This window comes from Mytilus edulis, chromosome 8 (genome assembly GCF_963676685.1).
Source record: "Mytilus edulis chromosome 8, xbMytEdul2.2, whole genome shotgun sequence".
Lineage (NCBI taxonomy): Eukaryota > Metazoa > Mollusca > Bivalvia > Mytilida > Mytilidae > Mytilus > Mytilus edulis.
Genome location: NC_092351.1, coordinates 32,834,974 through 32,856,667, shown reverse-complemented (window position 1 = coordinate 32,856,667; position 21,694 = coordinate 32,834,974). Strand labels below are relative to the sequence as shown.

At 31.7% G+C, this 21,694-nt stretch overlaps 1 protein-coding gene across 2 annotated transcripts; it reads left to right on the top strand.

Moving 5' to 3' along the window:
- Positions 1-4,609: 4,609 nt before the first annotated feature.
- On the top strand, positions 4,610-21,484 carry LOC139485399 (E3 ubiquitin ligase Rnf121-like). Of its 2 annotated transcripts, none has more exons than XM_071269862.1 (8): positions 4,610-4,717; positions 11,580-11,620; positions 12,690-12,831; positions 15,175-15,329; positions 15,808-16,036; positions 17,355-17,488; positions 18,677-18,778; positions 19,446-21,484. In XM_071269862.1, the coding sequence occupies exons 1-8, from the start codon at positions 4,685-4,687 to the stop codon at positions 19,564-19,566; spliced, it is 957 nt and encodes a 318-aa protein (XP_071125963.1). In that variant the 5' UTR covers positions 4,610-4,684; the 3' UTR covers positions 19,567-21,484. The 2 variants fall into 2 exon arrangements, with proteins under 2 accessions (XP_071125963.1, XP_071125962.1); XM_071269861.1 differs by lacking the exon at positions 4,610-4,717 and adding an exon at positions 10,272-10,399.
- The last annotated feature ends 210 nt before the right edge of the window (positions 21,485-21,694 follow it).

Here is a 21,694-nt window from a genome sequence, read left to right as displayed (position 1 = left end):
GTTTTTGTCTCTTTCAGAAATATTTGTGATAAAATGAATAAAACATATCTATAACAAAATTGAGACATGGTCGAAGTACAATGTCAATGAAGACATGCAAAAAGTAAAATAACAAAAATGTGTAACTCCGAGGAAAATTCAAAACGGAAAGTTCCACACCAAATGGTAAAATCAAAAGCTAAGACACATCAAACAATTGATAAGTTAACAACTGTCATATTCCTAACTTGGTACAGGCATGTTCTGATGTAGATAATGCTGGATTAAACCTGGTTTAACAGCTAGCTAAACCGCTCAAGTGTATGCTAGTCACATTAAGTACACACTGTGTGCACTATGGCGGTGTTGGTTGAAGTAATACGAAAACTTAAAATATATGCAAATAGCATATTATAATTGATGTTTGTCACACAGACGTTTTCATATATACAATATATTAAAGTGCATTGGTCTGTGCCTCTCATACTTCTTGTCGTTATTGATATGCATAAATTCGTCGGTATGAGAGTCTCATATATCATCCTCATCATTCTAAATTAACACTATAACATTGTAACAGTTTATTCCGTATACCTTTTAAAGGTCATGATGTGACCTATACTTGACTCGTTGTTACATCGCGTCAATGCTATACTTACATGCTTACATCTACGTCTATAAAGTTTTTATATTAATTAGTAGCATTGGCAATCATACCACATCTTCTTGTTTTTCATATATGATAGAATACAAAACATAGTAAACATTTTCAGTTCAGGGTAAAAACTATTATATGGAGTCACTTAACTTTTGGTTTAAATTGACAGTTGATTAATTTCAACATTCTATAAACATTTATACCTCCGTCAGATTTTCTATAATTACAGCAGTTTTCCAAGATATTAGAAAACACTTTCATTTCACCCCGACTGTTCTATTTTTAGTCATGTCGTTCATGTTGGTTTTGTATAGACATGATCATAGGAAATATGTTTTTTAACTTAATATATTCGAAAGTAAGTTTTTGTCAAGTTGGTTTCAATTTGTCCCAGCTGTTAGAGATTTAACACAAGGGGTATGATGCCAATAAGTCAATTCTCAACAAGAGACCAAATGACAGAAATTAAGGACTACTAGTCAACATACGGCCTTCAACAATGAGCGATGCCAATATCGCATAGTCATCTATAAAATACAAAAATAAAACGAAATGACAAACGTATAACAATTCAAATAGAACATTAAGGCTGAGTAACAAAAAAAAAACAAAAAAAAAACAAATAATGTAACATAGCAACAAACGGCAACCACTGAATTACCATCTTCGCTAGCCAAGGGTTACGATCCACTCCTCTTCACGGGAGTGGATCGTAACCCTTGGCTAGCGAAGATGCTGAATTACAGGCTCCTGGTTTCGAAAAGACACATACATACAGAATACGGGGGAGTTAAACTTTCAGCGGAATCTCATCTAATGACAAAATCATGTATTTAAAACTAAACTATCAATCATAAAAATCACATTCAACTTCCGACATCCAATGGATTTAGTGTAAACATGCCAAGAAATTGCCTCCGTTGAAATTCTGCAAACACCCCATAGAGCAAATTACATGGATGATTAATATTGACCATTTGGTATATGGCTGTGTTCTAAGCGACACGTACATGAAGGTCATAAATTAATTTCAGATTGAAATCAAATCTTTAGCTACTAATGACTGCCGTAGGGGGTCAACCGGAATATTAAGCGAGGATTTCTTGGCATGGACGTCATAAACAGTCAGAGATAAACATTGACTTGTGCAATGTCAAGTTACAGGTATCAAAACAATCTAATAGCAGTGTTGAATTGGTAATCATAGAATTAGAACAAGTTTATTTAAAGGATCGATAAGTTTAACAGGATAGTTACTAAATTTCCGGGGTGTCTTCCTCCTATTCCCACTTTTTAAAAATACTATTCCTTCTATTCCCACTTGCAAATAACAATAGATGTTTTCATAAATAATTTGTTTTTATAACAATCAGGGTTAATTAGAATTTCACCTAAGATTTACCTGTACTTTTTATAAAGCATAACATATTTGGTACACTGTTTAGGTATAATACCTTGTTTATTTGTAATATGTTTCTTTTTTCATCAAATAAATACTTAAAAATAGAGAAAAATTATGATAAATAGATTGGAGTCAGATTTATTTTTAAATTTTTGAATTTGTAACTTTAAAAAATTGTCTGCTTTACTAATAAATCATGATATAAATAATATTATAACCAAGTATAATCTTATATATATATAAATCTTTATTCTCACAAACCAAATAACAGAAAGGTATAGAGATAATTTTACATATTTCAATACAATTACATAAATATATAATGTACGAAAGTAGATAGAGGCATTCACAATTGTTCACCCAGAAAAGTTCAATTTGTTATTGATCTCCTTTATAAGTTTACAAAGTTCGTTCAGTTCTGTACATTTTGGGGAATTCATTAAGTCATAAAACTTCAATGTGTTTGTTCTATTTCTATTGTAAAATGCAATACATTGTTTTCTACAATTATCGAAAGCTGAACAATTAAAAATGTAATGGTATTCATCACCAATGGCATCTGTTTTCTCTTTCTATGTTTTGCCATCTTCCAGTTTCTATTGGAGATTTCATGTTCAAAGTTCCAAATTTAAGAAATAAGGATATCTGCCATTCATCCAAAATAAATATTTCTCAAACTCCAAAGTAACTTTAAATAAACGATAATTTAATGCTTTTGGTGATTCCTGTTGGCTTAAGATGTGGAATAAAAGTATACTTTAAAACATAATTACTTGGACCAATAATCAAAGATATAAAATAATGGGTGAAAACTGTTAACTTTACTTCATTATTTATTTTGTTTAAAAAAAAAACAGAATTCATACAGATGCAAAAATAACTTATTACCTGTTCTAATACAAAAAAAACACTGGTCAATTAACAGTTGATTAAAAAATGTTTGTACAGTATAATCCTTTGTTTTCACAAGTTTTCCTTCTATTCCCACATGAAATTTTACCTTTTCTTACCAGATTTATAAAAAGTGGGAATAGAGGGAATGAACCATTTCCGGGCACGATAAACAACATTTTCGTAAAAATGAGGATGTGCTATCCCGTTTGAAATAAGTTTTCTACAGGTACAATCAAATTTCAAAACCAAACTTTCTATATCTATGTCGGAAGAATTTAATAAGGAGTTTGTCAATGAGTAATTTGTGGTAACGATCGAAATCCCTGACTTATAATTTACCAGTAATACATATAGATTACCTTCACGAAAATCAAAAACTTCACACTGTGACAGAGTGAGACACGGGCAAAGTGAACGTGTTGTGATATATAAACACCACGACCGTAAGTTAGTATCAAAGTAACAGTTCCCTATTCCCTATTCGTTACTTATTTCCTATTCCCTATTCGTTACTTATTCCTTATTCCCTATTCGATAGCAGATTTTTTGTACTGTTATGAATCACAGTTTCTGACCAATATCAATAAAGACCAACCTAAATTGCATTTAATTGATAAATTCAACAATATTTACTGTTTTGATGATACTTTTACGTTAAATAATCAAGAAATTTCTAAATATACTGCCGAAATTTATCACTTTAGATAAATCAAATGTGAACTAACTGTTCTTTTTTCCTAGATTTAGATATTTCAGTTTTATACGGGATACTCCACATTAAAATCTACATAAAAAAGAACGATTTTCCGTTCCCTATTATTAACTTTCCTTTTCGTTTTGGATTGTGATGCCAGTAAGTAAAGAAAAGGGAATAGGGAATAAGTAACGGATAGGTAACGAATAGGGCTGATAGGGAATAACTTCGTAACGAATAGGTAACGAATAGGGCTGATAGTGAATAAGTAACGAATAGGGAATAGGGAATAAGTAACGAATAAGGAATAAGGAATAAGTAACCAACTTGACGTTCATACCTGTCGCCGGATATACTTTGTTGTCAAAACGTATGTACATCAATATTATCAAGGAGAAAATGAACATCTTCAATCATCTCATCATATCTCCTGAGTAAATATATCTATATTTACCTACATCGTAAGAGAAGACGGCTTTAGATACGTTGCAGCAATTATATTTACATTCAGATTTAACAAACGACCATTCAATTAAATAAGAAAACTTTTGTTTGATAAGATTGTATGGAAGTGTAGAGTAAAGAGTTTTAAAAAGTGAAAACTGTCAACATCAAAAGAATTTTTAACATCCCAAAAAATAGTTGATTCCACTATCTTCATATATTTTAGATCTTTTACAATGTTTTAAATTATTGATAAATTCTTTGATAGTAGTTTTATAAAAGAAATTAGTTTAAGCACACTCTACAAGAGGCCAAGGATTTGTACAGTCTATAACTATAAATCCTTGAAGAGGCCGAGATCGGAAACGATATTTTACTGTTTTTTTTTTTTTTTTTGTTTTTTTTGTTTTTGTTGTTTTTTATTGTTTTTATTTTTTGTATTTAAGGCATACAATACATCATAAATAATGTATTGTAAAGGTAACCTAAACATAATAAATAATTTATTCCGGGACAAAAGTACTTCTTGTATAGTTTTCGGAAATATACTGGTTTACGGTCTTTTGCGTTTTTATGGCTTAATTAAAAAAGCCTCAGTTACCAGATAAAAAGAATGGATCACCACCGGCACGTCAACACAAACGACGTAAGCAACAATATTTCACATTTACTACACTTTTGTCGAAGTAATTGCTTTGCAAATATGTCACCACTTAATATACATCCTGCAGATATCCATGAAAACTTGAATTTCGAATGTTGATCGCCATTTCAAAGTTCTGCGTTCTCTGATGTACTCTGAAATTGACTAAAATTGTATATATTCACACTGTATGCGTATCATATAGCATAAAGATTTATATAAAGTCGGGTATAACACATAACAATACAACATAGCTCTGTAAAGCTTTTTATTGATGCACTACAATGGTATCAGTACGTATCACATAAAGAAGGTTGGGATTGTTTTTGAAGGTGATGGTCACAACTGTTTAGGAATAAGGACCAAAAAGGGACCCCAAACAAGCATTTTTTTCAGAACAATAACTTGTGTATAAGTATTTTGATTGATTTAAAATTGTACCACAAGTCTCAATACCACAAGTCAAAGGTTGCACTGGGCCACTGTTGCATATTACTAAGTAAATCTGTTCTTTCTGTAAAATGTTGACTTTCGGGTCGATCAGGCCCCATGTCGATCCAGCCCAAGTCGATCCGTACCACGTCGATCCGGCACCAATAAAAAGTATATTTATAAGGAAAAAAATAAAGATATATATTAATTGTAATTCATAAATGTTTATGATTTTTATAATAATGTAAAAGGTGTATAGTAAAAAAAATAAAAAGGCCTTGGAAAAATATTTTCTTTAGTGAGTATAAAACAACTAGGTTGATTGTGTTTTTAGTGCAAGTTTTCAGGATTATTGGGTATAATTAATATTAATTATATTAAAATGTATATAAAAGAATTCAAACATCATTCATGTCATTTGAACATCAACATTAATCAGCAGTAATTAGCATTTTCTTTCAATTCTCAGATCTGCAGTGACATCACAACATGTAACTGACCAATCAATGATTAGCATTTGTGTTATGTAAACAATGTTGAGAGGTGATGCAGATGAGAATCCTCTAGATTTTCCATAGACTTCAATGTAAATTAATTTTATTGATATATATTGACACCAGTTGAATCTAGAAATTTTACCCACTTAATATTGTTAAAGACACTATATAATATCTCTATTTTGATTTTTATCATACTATATCCACTGGTTAAAAAATAATCAGCAATATAAATAATCAGTTATCACCTTCAAATAGATGAAAAATCTAGAGGAATCCTATCTCCATCACCCCTTGAAAAATTTAAATGCCAGGATGTCCGGATTTGAGAATTGACTGTGATCCTAACAAGGCTTTCATCTTGTGTAATAACAAATAGTTACATACACAATGGATCCCCAAGCTGATACATACAAACTTTGTTTTTCTTTTTAGTTCTTAAAATTTCTCATATTGAGAAATGTTGTTTGATTTGCTGAATCCTTTCTATAAATGAGAAGACAGAATACGTTTAGGAAATGTACATTTACATGTAACTTTCACTTTCAAAATAAATTATTAATGACAGAAGTTTTGAAACATAATAAATGAATTATATATTACTATATAGATACAGAAAATGGATACTCATATAACTTTATCTACACACAACTTTTCAAAATATTGCACTTTAAGAAAAATATATTGACTATATTCGATATTATAAAAAATAAACCAAGTGTTATAGAAGCCTCTGATGTTACCTGAAAAAAATACAATAAATTATTATCATATATACACCAAACAAAAGATCAAACTATAAAGAACTTGTTGATTACGTAACTTTAATTAATCAGGATTTGATTGAATTAAGTGATTACGAGTGGCATTATCTTGGTTCACAATCATCAGACAATTGTTGAATAAACAAACCAATTCTAGACTGATGATTTGGTTAAACAAGACATTATGATGAGATAAACATGGAAAATATCTTCACATTTTAAAATATGTTAGAGCTGTGGGGGGGGGGGGGGGGGGTTGGAGGGGTCCTGATCCCGAAATCCCGGGCTTAAAACACCAGATCCCGAAATCCTGGGCTTAAGAACACGAAATCCTGAGGTCCCAAAATTCGAAATAAAAAATTCCTGAATCCCGAAAGGGTCAATCCCGAAATCACGAGCTTAAAAACACCCGATCCCGGAGTCCCGATAAAGGTCCTATTCCCCCTCAGAGCTGCTCCAACAGACACAACAACACTCAGTTTCTTATCGATTAAAAAGTTCTTTAACTAGTATACTCCAATACTTCACTTACCTGTTGTCATCCATCATCAACACTTTTTGCAAATTCCATTTATACTGTTAAAATTTGTTACAAATTCCTCCATATATTGAATATAGTTTATTCATATTTTATTATGGGGCGGGATCGACTTGGGGCGGGATCGACATGGGCCGGATCGACTTGGGCCGGATTGAATTGGGGCTTGATCGGTTTGGGGCCGGAACGACGGGATACCAAATGTGGAATAGATTAAAAGACATCAATACACTCAAACAAGAGTTAGTATCTGAAAAATGGGAAAATGCTTGTTTAAGACCCTTTTTGGCCCCTAATTCAAGAACAGTTTGGGAAATCACCCCCAAAATGTATCCCAACCCAGGGTAAAAGGGGTGGGGTTTCAACTACTGGTCCCCATTCAAATGTCATCCAAATAAATGGGGGGGTTTCCAACCCCTGGAACCCCCCCCCTCTGGATCCGCCACTGCAACCTTTGACTTGTGGTATTGAGACTTGTGGTACAATTTTAAAGCAATCAAAATACTTAATATACACAAGTTATTGTTCTGAAAAAATGCTTCTTTTTGGGCCCTTTTTGGTCCTTATTCCTAAACAGTTGTGACCATCACCTTCAAAAACTATACCAACCTTCTTTATGTAGTACATGCATATATATGTATGTACTGAACCTTTTGCTTAAATTTTCAAAGTGATTTATACACTTAAACTTAACCCTTACCATGCAGTGACAGTCATATGGCGGGCATATCCAGACCACCATTATTTGGCTCCAATGGGCATTGGCATTCCATACTTTTAGAAATCCACTTTATGATACTTATTTATCAAGTTATGCATGTTCTGTCAACTTGAGGCTATTCATATTCATCATGTTCATGTTTCTCATGTATAAGTTGCATTTGAGCACAAATACGGACTTGGAAAATTGAAATCAGCTGAAACTAAGTTTTCTGGAGGGGCTTCACATCTGTGTCTTACACAGAAAGTTAAGAGGCTTAAAACTTGCAAAATGGTGCAAACCCACAGCCATATAATTACTGATAGTTATTATTATTGAAATACGCATAGGAAAAGACTACTTTCGGTTTCGGGTCCATTTGAAGTCAAACATCAGAAAAAAATCATGAAATTTTGTATTTTTGGTCCAAATCACCATCTGTAGACTGCTGAACCAAGATCAGAGTCACTCCCACCTAACAACTGTTGGGGTCAATTTGTTAACTAGGGTCCACTCTACATGTGTGCTACAGTTGGATACCTTTACAAGCTTTCCTGGGTCTTCTTGGTCAAGAGAAAGGATGAAAAATCGTCAAAACTGACACTTTTTGGACCTGATGACCAACTTTGGGGCAAATTACCGCCCACCCGACCCTGCCTCCTCATCCCACCCCGTGATCACCAACATTAGATATGCTACAGCAACAGGGTTAAGCTCATTTGCATATAATTTGCATATTTTTGCAAATAAACGAAAATTAGACATTTTCTGGAAACAGTTCAGCATGGTAAGGGTTAAGGTCCTTGGTGGTAGAAACCAAATTTTTTCCAGTTTTAGTTCAAATTTGGATGTTTTTCATCATATTCTGAGTCAGAACAGGTTTAATAGTAAGGGGTCAGAGAAGACTTGGTGCATGTACAATGTACATGTAAAATGTAGATTGTACAGTTGCCTATAATTCTTCTATCCACTGCATAAAAATGGACTTTGGTTTATAGACAAATGATAGATGTCACATTGGCAATCATATTACAAATGTATTACATCTCCTCATTATACGACTGCAAAAAAAAATGCGGTTGTATATTGGTAAATGTATGCCATCTACCTCATCACCGCTGTCTAAAGACATTTGGTTTTCCGGAAATAGATGAAGTCCCTCAAATTTAAACACAAGGTTTATAACCACAAAATGAAGTTAGAGATTGTTTTTGGGGGTTATGGTTTTAACACTTTAGGAATTAGGGCCCAAATAAGCATTTTTCTAGTTTCCAGACAAGAGCTTATGGATCTCTCTGAAATTATACCACACATTCCATTCCACAAAGGGATGGTTAGGATTGGCTTTGGGGGTTATGGCTCAAACTGTTCAGGAATTAAGGGCAAAAAAGGGGGAAAACAATGGTTTCCTGGTTAATTGACAATTATAAAAAAGTACAAATCATATGTTTGGATTACCTCCCTTACAATGCTTTTAAGTTGTGTTTCAAGAAATGTTGTATTGTCTTGAGGGGATAAGCTGTCAAGTTAATTTTAGAAGTTACTAATTTCAAAAATGCTGATGAAGGAATATAAATTTTAGCTACAATAAGTACTACATGTATGTCATTTTCTATTTTAAGACTTTTATGATGTATTTAAATAGGTAATTATGTTTGCAAACTCCTTTGGAAATTTGAACAGCGTTGAACAGCCGAAGGCCACCAATGGGTCTTCAATGAAGCAAGAAACTCCCGCACCCAGAGGCGTCCTTCAGCTGGCCCGAAGCAAGAATATTGTGGCCATTTTTTGCCCCACATGTTCAGGGTTGGACCTCTGCGGTCAGACCCAACTGCTCTCAGTGAAGCATTTTACTATATTTATTAAAATACAAGAAATAAGCTTCCTTTAGTTTAAGTAAATGTCTGATATTCTTATTGTTTGAAGAAGGTACAGGTGTATCCTGTGCTAGTCGTGCTCATAGTGCAGCTCTGTAATGAACAGAGAAAAGCTCTCAAAATAAGATGTAAAATTTGTGGGGCAAAGAAATTTTTTAAGTTTTATAAAAAGGAAGATGTACATAATTTCCTCTATCTATGTCCTATGGTCCCAATTGGTACTGTAGATAAACATTAACCTTTTTTATTTTTCATACATGACATTCCTATAGAGCAAGCATTTACATGCCCTACCAAATTTTGAACATTATTTGGAAACATTTCTGAAATTTCTGAACATAATAATGTAATACAGATGACAGATGTCCATGCATGTTTAACAATACTTAATTACTGATTCTCTCATGAAATGATATATTGGACATTAGAATTGGATTTTACTTATTTAAGAATAGCCTGACATGAAGTTAATTGGACAATGTTGGAGAATTAGAACACAATGTATAATGAATGTTTACAATATCATGAATATATTGATTCCTTTATAGTATTGGTATTACCTTGTTACATGTTGTTTTTCTTACTGTATTGGAATATCTCTTCTTGACTATATATACATGATATATATATGTCAACAGTTAGTTCAGTATTTTCCTAAACCTACATGTATCTCTGTCATATTTTTATTTTTATGGACTAAATTTCAGTAATTTTTCTAACCATGTGTTATATTTACTATTCAAGCTGACAATTGCGTGAGAGATAACAAAATATAAGTAGTACACTGTAGTAACTAGAAGCATTAAGAAGCATGCCAGAAAGAATTAATTTTCCTCATTATGGCAAAAACCATTATCATTTTCTTGATAATATAAAGGTATCAGATATTAGTTACCACCATATATATTCTCTTAGTACATGTAGTAAGGGATATGGTACCAAACCCCTTGCCTGTAACAATAGCTGTTCTATTTTATTTGAGTGCCAGCTGAAATTTGATTTTTTTTCAACTGGTGATTGGCCAACATTATTAACATTTTCTCAATTTCAACATGTTCAATGGAATATTTTTTTCTGTTTTTATTAGTTAATCATTCTGATTATTATGGGTGTGGCGGGAAATTTTATAGGATTATGTCAGATGAGCTTTCATAATAAAATCTTTCAGCTAATGAATGATCATATAGCAAATGTACAGCATATGAAACCATATTAAATTATATAACCATGTTCATGATGTTACTCACAGGCAGTTGTATCAGAATTTTATTTTCCTATATACCTTAACTTCTGTCATGACTACATGTATATCATGTATATTAATGCATGAAGGTATATAGGATTTTTTTTTCTGAGGCAAGTGTCTGTGTTGTGACACTATAATTTTGTAATACATGGACATGATAGATGATAAGATTTTGATTTCATGATGATGTAGCTCACAACTATTTATTCCTCAGTATGTTTACCAGCTGATGTTTTAATATTTGGTCTACAAATTTTCAATGATGTCATGAAAATCATGAAAATGGTTTAAGAATTTATTATTATGTAATAATTTTTCCACACAGTTGTTTAAAAAAATTTCCTTAATAATTCTTCAATTACTTTGATTTTTTTCCTTTTGGTCATGGCTTGCTTCTGATGCTTGTAGTTCTTAGTCATACAGTTCCTTATGCTTGTATTTCAAATCTGAAATTAAATCAGCCAAAATTTTAAGCTTTTTCTAAACTTTCCATTTTGAGAAATAAATAGAATGCAGTTTGTATTTTACAAGAAAATTAAATTAATACCACAAAAAATATGAAATAAAATTCTGTCTTGAAATAAAGTTTTTAATGAATAACATATACACTTATATCTATATATATATATATACAAATGTATTTCTGAAAAAAAAAATGCTTTTTAAGTAAACAAATGGTTGTGTTCACATCATGCTATAATATTCATTTAAAAAATGCAGATTTGTATTGTAAATAATCTTTTTTAGATATATTTTTATTGTTGTATGACCCATTTAATTTTAAACATCAATTTTTTGTTACTCCTTTCAGTCTATTGACCTGTCCAAGTTGTCAGAGAAGGAAAGATGGAGGTATGTACAACATAAATATAAAAATAAGAAGATGTGGTATGAGTGTCAAATTCAATGAGACAACTCTCCATCCAAGTCACACTTTGTAAAAGTAAACCATTATAGGTCAAAGTCATACAAGTCACACTTTGTAAAAGTAAACCATTATAGGTCAAAGTCATCCAATTCACACTTAGTAAAAGTAAACCATTATAGGTCAAAGTCATCCAATTCACACTTAGTAAAAGTAAACCATTATAGGTCTAAGTTTGCCCTTTAACACAGAGCCTTGCAATTGGCTCACATAAAATAGCAAATTATAAAGGGTCCCAAAATTGACGTATAAAACCATTGAAACAGGAAAATGGGAAAAACAATGGTCTTATCTATTAAAAACGAGAAACAAGAAACACTTATGAACAACGTCAACAAATGACAACCGCTGAACATCAGATTCCTGAAATAGTACAGGTGCAAACAAATGCAGCAGGTTAGAACGTTTTATCTTGTGTCAACCTTAACCTTAACCTGAGACGGTGGTGGACCAACATAATCATGATAATAGGACACAGTTTTAAAAATTAATTGAAAAAAGGCTCAACTCATCGAAGTATGAATACTAAGATTTTTGACAAAAGTTAGACCATGAAAACCAAATTATGTAATAGTTAAATTATACGCCACAGAAAAATAAATCAATGCCAAAACCAGCATGAAATAATTTTGTGTAATAACCGGTCACTTATGGACCACTCAAAAGGAGCTTGTTGAGAAGGATCTTTAACTTGTAAAGAGCATGGTACGCCTGGAACACCGGACCTCAGAAAATAGTCAGATTTAATGTCCCCATCTGACAGACATATATAGTACAGATCAGTACATGTATGTTTGGAAACTTACATTCATCATGTTCATGAGTGAAATCATGATAATTTTATGCATGATTTTGAAAAAATGGTTGACATCATGATTAAAGTGGGTATATTGTCATGATCATTGTTAATGGTCATACATTGGAAAATACAATAATGCATATATATTAAACTGCCAGAATGGTTTTCAAGAGTATGCATATCTATATGTTTTGCAGGATAGAACACCAGCGGTTACATGAGAAACACAGGGGCCATGAGGCCATGCATGCAGAAATGGTCCTCATTTTAATTGTAACATTAGTAGTAGCACAGATATTATTAGTACAATGGAGGCAGAGATATTTCAAATCATACCAAGTAAGATACACTGCATAGGTTTGTTTTATTATGGAGAAAATAGGGTTGTGAATAACCAGTAATGTAATGATACAATTTGAAACTGGTCACAGCTATTTAGATTTGAATAGGCCTAATTGCTATTCATGTCTATATGCAGATAAAACATTACAATGCTACCATCACATATCAAAATTATTCCTATTATTGCTTTCAGTAAATACTGTATATGTAAGGTGATAGCATTTACTAATTAATCTACCTAGGTCTAGATGAATGCATTGATTACTTGAAGAAATCAGAGACATATCATACATATATGTCTCTGAAGAAATGTATGATTGTTTGATTTTTAACCGGATTTTTGTGACAAAAATGTCGGTTATTGATTTGGGGATGTAGGGCGGTCGGTCGGTCGGTCGGTCTGTCGGTCGGGCGGGCGGGCGGCAATCAAATGTTGTCCGTGCATTAACTCATGAACCGTTCAACCAAAGCTTTTAAAATTTTAATATGTTGTTACTGACAACTAAATGAAGGTCAAGTTCAATAATGGCGATTTTGACTTTTACCGTTCAGGAGTTATGGTTCTTGAAAGATTGAAAAATGGAGTTTCCAGTCTTGTCCGTGCATTTACGCATGAACTGTTCTACCTAAGCTTCCCAAATTTAAATATGTTGTTACTGATGACAAAATGGAGGTCAAGTTCAATAATGGCGATTTTGACTTTTACCGTTCAGGAGTTATGGTTCTTGAAAGATTGGAAAATGGAGTTTCCAGTCGTGTCCGTGCATTTACGCATGAACTGTTCTACCTAAGCTTCCCAAATTTTAATATGTTGTTACTGATGACAAAATGGAGGTCAAGTTCAATAATGACGATTTTGACTTTTACCGTTCAGGAGTTAGTGATAATAGTGAAAGGAAAACTCACCATGTTATCTATCCTTAAAGCTTCTCAATAATAGTGAAAGGAAAACTCACCATGTTATCTATCCTTAAAGCTTCTCAATAATAGTGAAAGGGAAACTCACCATGTTATATATCCTTAAAGCTTCTCAATAATAGTGAAAGGAAAACTCACCATTTTATCTATCCTTAAAGGTTCTCAATAATAGTGAAAGGAAAACTCACCATGTTATCTATCCTTAAAGGTTCTCAATAATAGTGAAAGGGAAACTCACCATGTTATCTATCCTTAAAGCTTCTCAATAATAGTGAAAGGGAAACTCACCATGTTATCTATCCTTAAAGCTTCTCAATAATAGTGAAAGGGAAACTCACCATGTTATCTATCCTTAAAGCTTCTCAATAATAGTGAAAGGGAAACTCACCATGTTATCTATCCTTAAAGCTTCTCAATAATAGTGAAAGGGAAACTCACCATGTTATCTATCCTTAAAGCTTCTCAATAATAGTGAAAGGGAAACTCACCATGTTATATATCCTTAAAGCTTCTCAATAATAGTGAAAGGGAAACTCACCATGTTATCTATCCTTAAAGCTTCTCAATAATAGTGAAAGGAAAACTCACCATTTTATCTATCCTTAAAGGTTCTCAATAATAGTGAAAGGAAAACTCACCATGTTATCTATCCTTAAAGGTTCTCAATAATAGTGAAAGGGAAACTCACCATGTTATCTATCCTTAAAGCTTCTCAATAATAGTGAAAGGGAAACTCACCATGTTATCTATCCTTAAAGCTTCTCAATAATAGTGAAAGGGAAACTCACCATGTTATCTATCCTTAAAGCTTCTCAATAATAGTGAAAGGGAAACTCACCATGTTATCTATCCTTAAAGCTTCTCAATAATAGTGAAAGGGAAACTCACCATGTTATCTATCCTTAAAGCTTCTCAATAATAGTGAAAGGGAAACTCACCATGTTATATATCCTTAAAGCTTCTCAATAATAGTGAAAGGGAAACTCACCATGTTATCTATCCTTAAAGCTTCTCAATAATTGTGAAAGGGAAACTCACCATGTTATCTATCCTTAAAGCTTCTCAATAATAGTGAAAGGGAAACTCACCATGTTATCTATCTTTAAAGTTTCTCAATAATAGTGAAAGGGAAACTCACCATGCTATCTATCCTTAAAGACCGATTTCAAACTAGACAAAAATAAATGTCTGTAGTAATCAGACACACAGATTTATTTTTGCTTACTGGCATCCTAAATTGTAAACCTAGTCAACCAGTTATTATGGTAATGAAACATTAATTTTACATGTGCTATGAAATCAACCAACAACAAATTACATACATGTAATGAAATTAAAAAAGAGGAATTATAACATTATAACTTTTTTCTAGTAAAAATGCTAATTATCAATTCGTTTTATAATATTTTTGCTATTTTTCAGAAAGCAACACTTATTGGAATGTGGGTTATACCTATAGGAATATGTATGAAGTATGGCTGGACTAGATTTATTATCATCTGGTCTATATTTTCTGTAATAACAGGATACATAACATTTCGATCTACTAGGAAACCACTTCCTGGGAACACACCAAGGTACCTTAATTAGTTTTTGAACCTCACATTATACCTTATTTATTGTAAAATAGTTCAAATAACCTACAGGAATAGATTCTACTTTTAGGTAAGCTATAGTTTATTGGTTTTGGATAGTGGTCAAATTAATTTCATAACAGAACCTTTATTTGAATTGAAACTGATTCCCTACCAAAGTTTTTGGTCAATCTGATCAAATGACATAATGGAGTGGAGAAGAAGTGATGTCATCCTGAATCCCCCCAACCCAAAATAAAGCATGCTTACCCGGATCCTGAAAAATCAATCTTCATTTTCAGAGTTCGGATAGGTTAAAATTCTGAATTCCTGCAAATGCAAAGACCAAACTCAACATCCTTGATGAAGTCCATCTGCCCTTCATAACAATTTAATGTGGAAATTGTATCTGTAGTTGAAAATGTTGAGAAGTAAAACAATAAACATGATAAATGTCATAATTTATTTTTTTATTTTTTAGGTTGGTGTACAAATGGTTTCTTCTAATCTATAAAGTCAGTTACTTTATTGGAATATTAGGATACATGGTAGTTATGTTGACATTGTTGGGTTTAAATTTATTATTTTTAATCAAACCTCAAATAGCTATGGACTTTGGACTGCTATGTTTATTCTATGGACTTTATTTTGGAGTTGTTAGTAGAGATTTTGCAGAAGTTTGTACAGATTCAATGGCAGCTCATATAGGGGTAAGTTTTTAGGTGTATCTACGCTGTACAGTGTAGCGCGATCGGAAGTATTTTATCCCTCCATACAAGGAATGGTGAACATGCTAATGCATTGCTTATTTAAATTATATTTATTTGAATTTTCATTATAGAATTAGAAGTATCAATATTTTCATTTATTGCCGTTTTTAACCATTCAAATGCCAAGTCTTCATGGTCCCCCCTTAGTCGAGAATGACCAAAAGCTGTCATGAAGGTCCCCATGTAGATTTCTTGTATTTTTGGTAATTGTTATGGGGGTTAAAAATCATATGATGTGGAGCTTATTTTTCATGGACACTGTCAAATTCAGAACCCATTGCCGGTATGGCTGATTTGCAGCAACAACAAAACGATTCGTACAGGTTATGTAAAAGGTTAAAGAGATTTGAAAAGCAAACGTTGACAAATGAAAAGGTTTTTAATGACTTTATCTGGCAAATTGATGCTGTGCAACATGCATCTTTCGAGTCTGAATAGAAACCGGAAACGCGGATGTATCAATTTGATTGTAATATATATACGAAATGAATTTCGGAATTACGATACGATATTTCTTTACAGGAAATATTTAAGTTTTTACTTTTAAACTTTTAAAGTAATTCTAAATTATCTTTACAGCAGTACTCTAGTTATTTACGATGAAATAATATTTACTGTTTTGCGTCTTATTTTGTACTTCTTAAAAAAGGGGGTTGCTGATTGCGTAAGTCAAAATAAAGCACGTGTTCGACTTGTTAAACTGTTTTCTTTGTAACTGGATTATTAACTTATTTATTTAATCTAAATTATCATAATCATTTGTTGAAACTTAGTTGAATAATTCGACAAATAGATCGTCTATCCTCAGATAGTATTCTCCTGTCTGGTTTGTTGATCTACCTGTACAAGCTCAGGTACAAGTGATTAGCGATCTTAATCCTGATATCCCTCAGGCGTTACAACTGTATTGGATTATAACATAAAAAGCCTAAGGGTTATGCAATTACGTGCATTTGATTATAATTGATAAAAAAAAAATGGCGTCGGGCTACAAAAAACGACGAAGTTTTGAACGATGGCGGAAGACAATTTAACGATGGCGCGAGTCATTTGACGATGGCGCAAGACATTTGAACGATGGCGGGGCGCCATCATTAAACAGGCCATGGAGATCCCTGATACTAGATGTGCCATGTGACTTTGGTACACTCAAAATGGTTGCTGCTACTGTGACAATGTCCAGTACGGGGTGACATCCTCCGCTATTGCTTGCCATGGCAAATCTAGTTATAAATATTTATGCTTCTTTTATTTTCAGTACTTTACAGAATCTGGTTTACCAGGAAAGAGATTAGATCCCAATGTGTGCGGTGTATGTGGGAACCAGATTTTAGTAATGAACAATGAAGATGCTATAATAGAAGAGACGTTTAAATTAGATTGTAATCATGTGTATCCTTTACTAAAGAAATCAAATGGATTTGTCGGGGCTACTCATTTAATATGGTTATAATGTACTAATCTAAAGTTTAAAATTTTTAATAATAACCATTTTGAAATCCCTTTTTTTATTAATAAATATTAGAATTCATCATCAAACTTGAGTATTTTGTAACTTTCTATAAACTTGCAAAAGAATTTAAGAAAGAAAAAAAAAATAACATGTAAGGTCATTCTCAAGTTTTAACCTACAAATTATCATGATTATGTGGTAAACACATGGCTTCAAAACCCAGACATGAATAACTAGTATTTTTTTGGCTGCCATATATTTTTGGCAAGAATGGATGCCAAATGTGGGTTTGCCACTGTTACAAAATAAAGAAAACAAACATGAGATTTTGGTGATAGCACAGACCTACTTTTCTGGTCATAAAACAGACATAAGAAAATCAGCAGAACCTCATCACTTAGATAAAAGTGTGTGCTTTCTTGTAGGTTTTAAGTTTAATTATGCATCAACACTCTTTCAAAATTGATTTTTGGAAGCCCAGTTGCTGATTACTCATTTTAATAGCCAGCAATGAAAGTTTTAGGTCACATATATTACTTTATGATTTGATGTATTAGAAAAGTTTTAAATTCAATCGAGAAAGTAGGTATAGATATTCATGTTTTACACACAAGTTTTTTATTATGGTCTGATTTGATATACATATATGTAGTTTATTAGTTGTCATTGATTATATTTTCAAAGTGCCATACATTCTTGTAATCTGCTTCATACACATTTTAGTGGTAAATAATTATGTTTATTAATCATTTAAGCACTAAAAATGTTCCATCTTTTCTTATGTAATTTGAAAACTGTATATTGTTTACTGATCAGAGTTACCACAATACCCTATAGTGGGTTATTTTTGCAGGGTGCAAATTTTAGCTTATTTTCGCGGATAGAACAAAATCGCCAAAATAAATTCTGCCAATTTAAAAGTGTACATGCAAAGGTATTGATAAAAGTTTTAAATCCGCCAAATTATAAACGCCAAAATATTTTGTATACCTTATTTAATGAAAATCACAAAAATTTACGCCCTTGAAAATAACCCGCTATATGGTATATCTTATACATGTTAATGATGGTCAATTATTTTTAGTATTAGTATATTATGTTATAATTATCCTTAACTATATTACCAGATTTCATGAGTTTTGTATCCGAGGCTGGTGCATTGTAGGAAAGAGGCAGACCTGTCCGTACTGTAAAGAAAAAGTAGATCTCAAAAGAATGTTTCCTAGTCCGTATCCTTTCACAAATTGTATTTTTATAAAGTAAAAGGGTAAAGAATGAGGTCAAAAATTGATTGATCAATTTTTTGCTTGCTTGATATACAGTTGCAAATATTTGATATGTAGGACAAGACAAAATTCAGAATTAGTACAATAGGTAGGTTCTGCCATGTAATTTGACCAGGGTAAAGGTTGGTCAAGTTGAATTGCAGTTAAAATATTGTATTTTGATTAAGTGCAGAAATGTTACCTTGCAGAAGTTCTATGAACTCCTCAAAGAGTTAATGCCAGTTGTAACTATGGCTGAACAGTACTTTAGTAAAGTAAAACATCTGAAGTTGTTATCTTTAAGATACAAACATCAGTCATAGTCGAGGTAGTACCAAAATATCATTAGCTTAAATATCTGATGCTGTTTTCCAGTATTGGGGAAATCATAATCATATACAACCATAATGGCATTGATAAAAATTCAAAAACTATGATTTCCCTAGAACAGTGAATTTTGAAAACTAATTTTCTATAGGCAGATATTTGCTTTATATTTTTTAGCACTCCATTGTTTTTCTTGGTAAATACACCAGTGATTAAACAGATACAAGTTGATGAAATATGAACCACTTGGACACTAGTCTTTTGTCAGTTTTATAACAGTTTATTTTCCTTAACAGTTTACCAGATGGGAGAGACCCCATGTTTTATATGGAAATCTTTTAGATTGGATTAGATTTTTAGTTGCCTGGCAACCATTAATAATTATGCTTGTACAGGGAATTAATTGGTCATTGGGTTTAGAATAATTTTCATTTCATAAGTTGTTCAGTGTGTGAAGAGGATTGGCTGTTGTGATGTATGTATGAGAGATAATTAATTATATCGGTGAAAGTCCCATAGCTTTTCATTTTTGTTTTTTTATTATAAAAAGCCAAAATTGTTAATTTATAATGTTACAGTATTGCTTTATTTTTAAGTTGATGTTATTTTTTCGTGCAGTAGAGTTTTTGTTTTTTCTTGCTGTAATGTTTGTATATAAGTTTTGTAAGGGTATAAACTAGAAGTACCATATGCATTTTAAATGATCTAAATCAAACCTGTGTTGCTATTTTTTTTTGGTTTTTTTTTTACAAAACAAATACAGAACAATCTACTAGAATTGAGTAAATTAATTTTAGTAGAAATCTGACATTAATATTTTCAAAATAAGAAAAGTAAAGTTTATGTCATTCCTTCATAATTATTTTTACTTTGTCACAACATACAGAATTATCTACCATGATTCAATCACAATTTATTTTAGTAAGACAAATCTGTCATCATTTCAAAATTTAAAATGTTATTAAATTTGATATTTTTAAGGCTAGCTATAGACGCTGATTATATTTAACTTTTTTGAAAAAGATAAAGGAGTAGATTCAAGTAACACATTCTAGTCTTTTTGATTATGCATAATGATATTGGATTTAAAATTGTGGTTTTTAGATATGAAAATACAAAGTCGTATTTTTAGGGCCAAATGTAGGCCTTTTTGCTCTTATTCTGTTGAGATCTCCTGTTAGAGGGATGCTTATAAATGCAAACAAGATTCATTTCCCCAAATCTACCATTTTCCAACAAATAATCTTTGAGTGCATTTGGCTACTCCTTCCTATGGGAACTTTGGATATAAATTTGTTGTCTATGTAAATATAGTGTCAGATTCAAAGTAAAGTCAATTATGGTCCAAAAACAAGTTTTAAGACAAAAACCGAGAGTGCTAATAGCATGAATAGTATGTGATAACTTGTTTGTCAGATAATAATGTATTTATTAACTGAGAATGTGCATAGTACAGAACATTGTATTATACATATATTAAATGGACAAACACTATGTCTATTAAGTATTTCACTAGGAACTTACTTTTCTTCTAAAAATGATCTATTCTTGGAATCGTGTAGATTCCATAGATTGAATATATAGAAGAGTTACAAAGAATGCATGTTGTAATGTCAAATACCTGTAAATTGTAAAATTTGGATAAAAAAGGGTAATTTTGTTCATTTAAACGAATAACCCATTAATGTTAAAATATTTTAAATAAACCTTTGTTATTTTCTCTTTAGCTATTTACTAGTTAATGAGAATAAAATCATTCATTCATTCATTAATTATAGATAGGCTATTTTGCATCCTTGTGTTAAAAACCTTTTTTTTGTTGTCAAATTCATACATATTTATTTTTTTGTCTGAAACTACAGCAAATATTTCGATCAAATTTAGCTTGAAAGACCATGTATTAAGATAACAATACTTTGGTCCCGTCATCACTTCTATTGATGAAAATAGAACATACATAAAATTATTTGTCTTATGTCTTGAAAACCCATAATAGATATGAAATGTCATTTTTCTCTATGCATTAAATCAACAAAAATTTTCAGACAACTTTTTAACAATTTTAAGGTTTTTGCTCAAATTCTTTGAAATTAATCTTTCATTCATCATTTCTACAGTAAGAAGAGTTCATATTTGTTACATTTATTAATACACAACAGAATGTTAATTGAGCTTCCATACAGAACCAGTTAAACTTTTCTTTGTACATCAAAACAATGTTATTTACGAAGAAGAAAGAATTTGATTTTTACAAGTACTTAATAATTTGTTTGTTGCCTTTTTAAATATCTTTAAGATATCATATGTCAAGAACAAAATATAATAAATCCTGAACAATTTCCATGAATAGTTTTGTTTTTGTTTTCGACTTTGTCTACTTAGTCAAGTTGTACTTTGCTCTATAAAGTAAATTATATCCCCCTTAGCCAAAGGGGTATTGATCATGGTTTACCTTTTTGATACAAGTGGTGGTACTTTAATGGACAGAACAGGTATTGAGTGTACACAATTTAAAATAGGGATCTATGATGAGTTTTTTTTTCTGTCTGTCCC

What these genes read in the sequence shown, in the direction of transcription:
- LOC139485399 (XM_071269861.1), top strand. Translation starts at nt 10,334, where the DNA reads ATGCCAGAAAGAATTAATTTTCCTCATTATGGCAAAAACCATTATCAT. An exon ending in ATTTTCTTGATAATATAAAG is followed by an intron (nt 10,400 to 11,579) that starts GTATCAGATATT and finishes TACTCCTTTCAG; the next exon opens with TCTATTGACCTGTCCAAGTT. An exon ending in GATATTTCAAATCATACCAA is followed by an intron (nt 12,832 to 15,174) that starts GTAAGATACACT and finishes GCTATTTTTCAG; the next exon opens with AAAGCAACACTTATTGGAAT.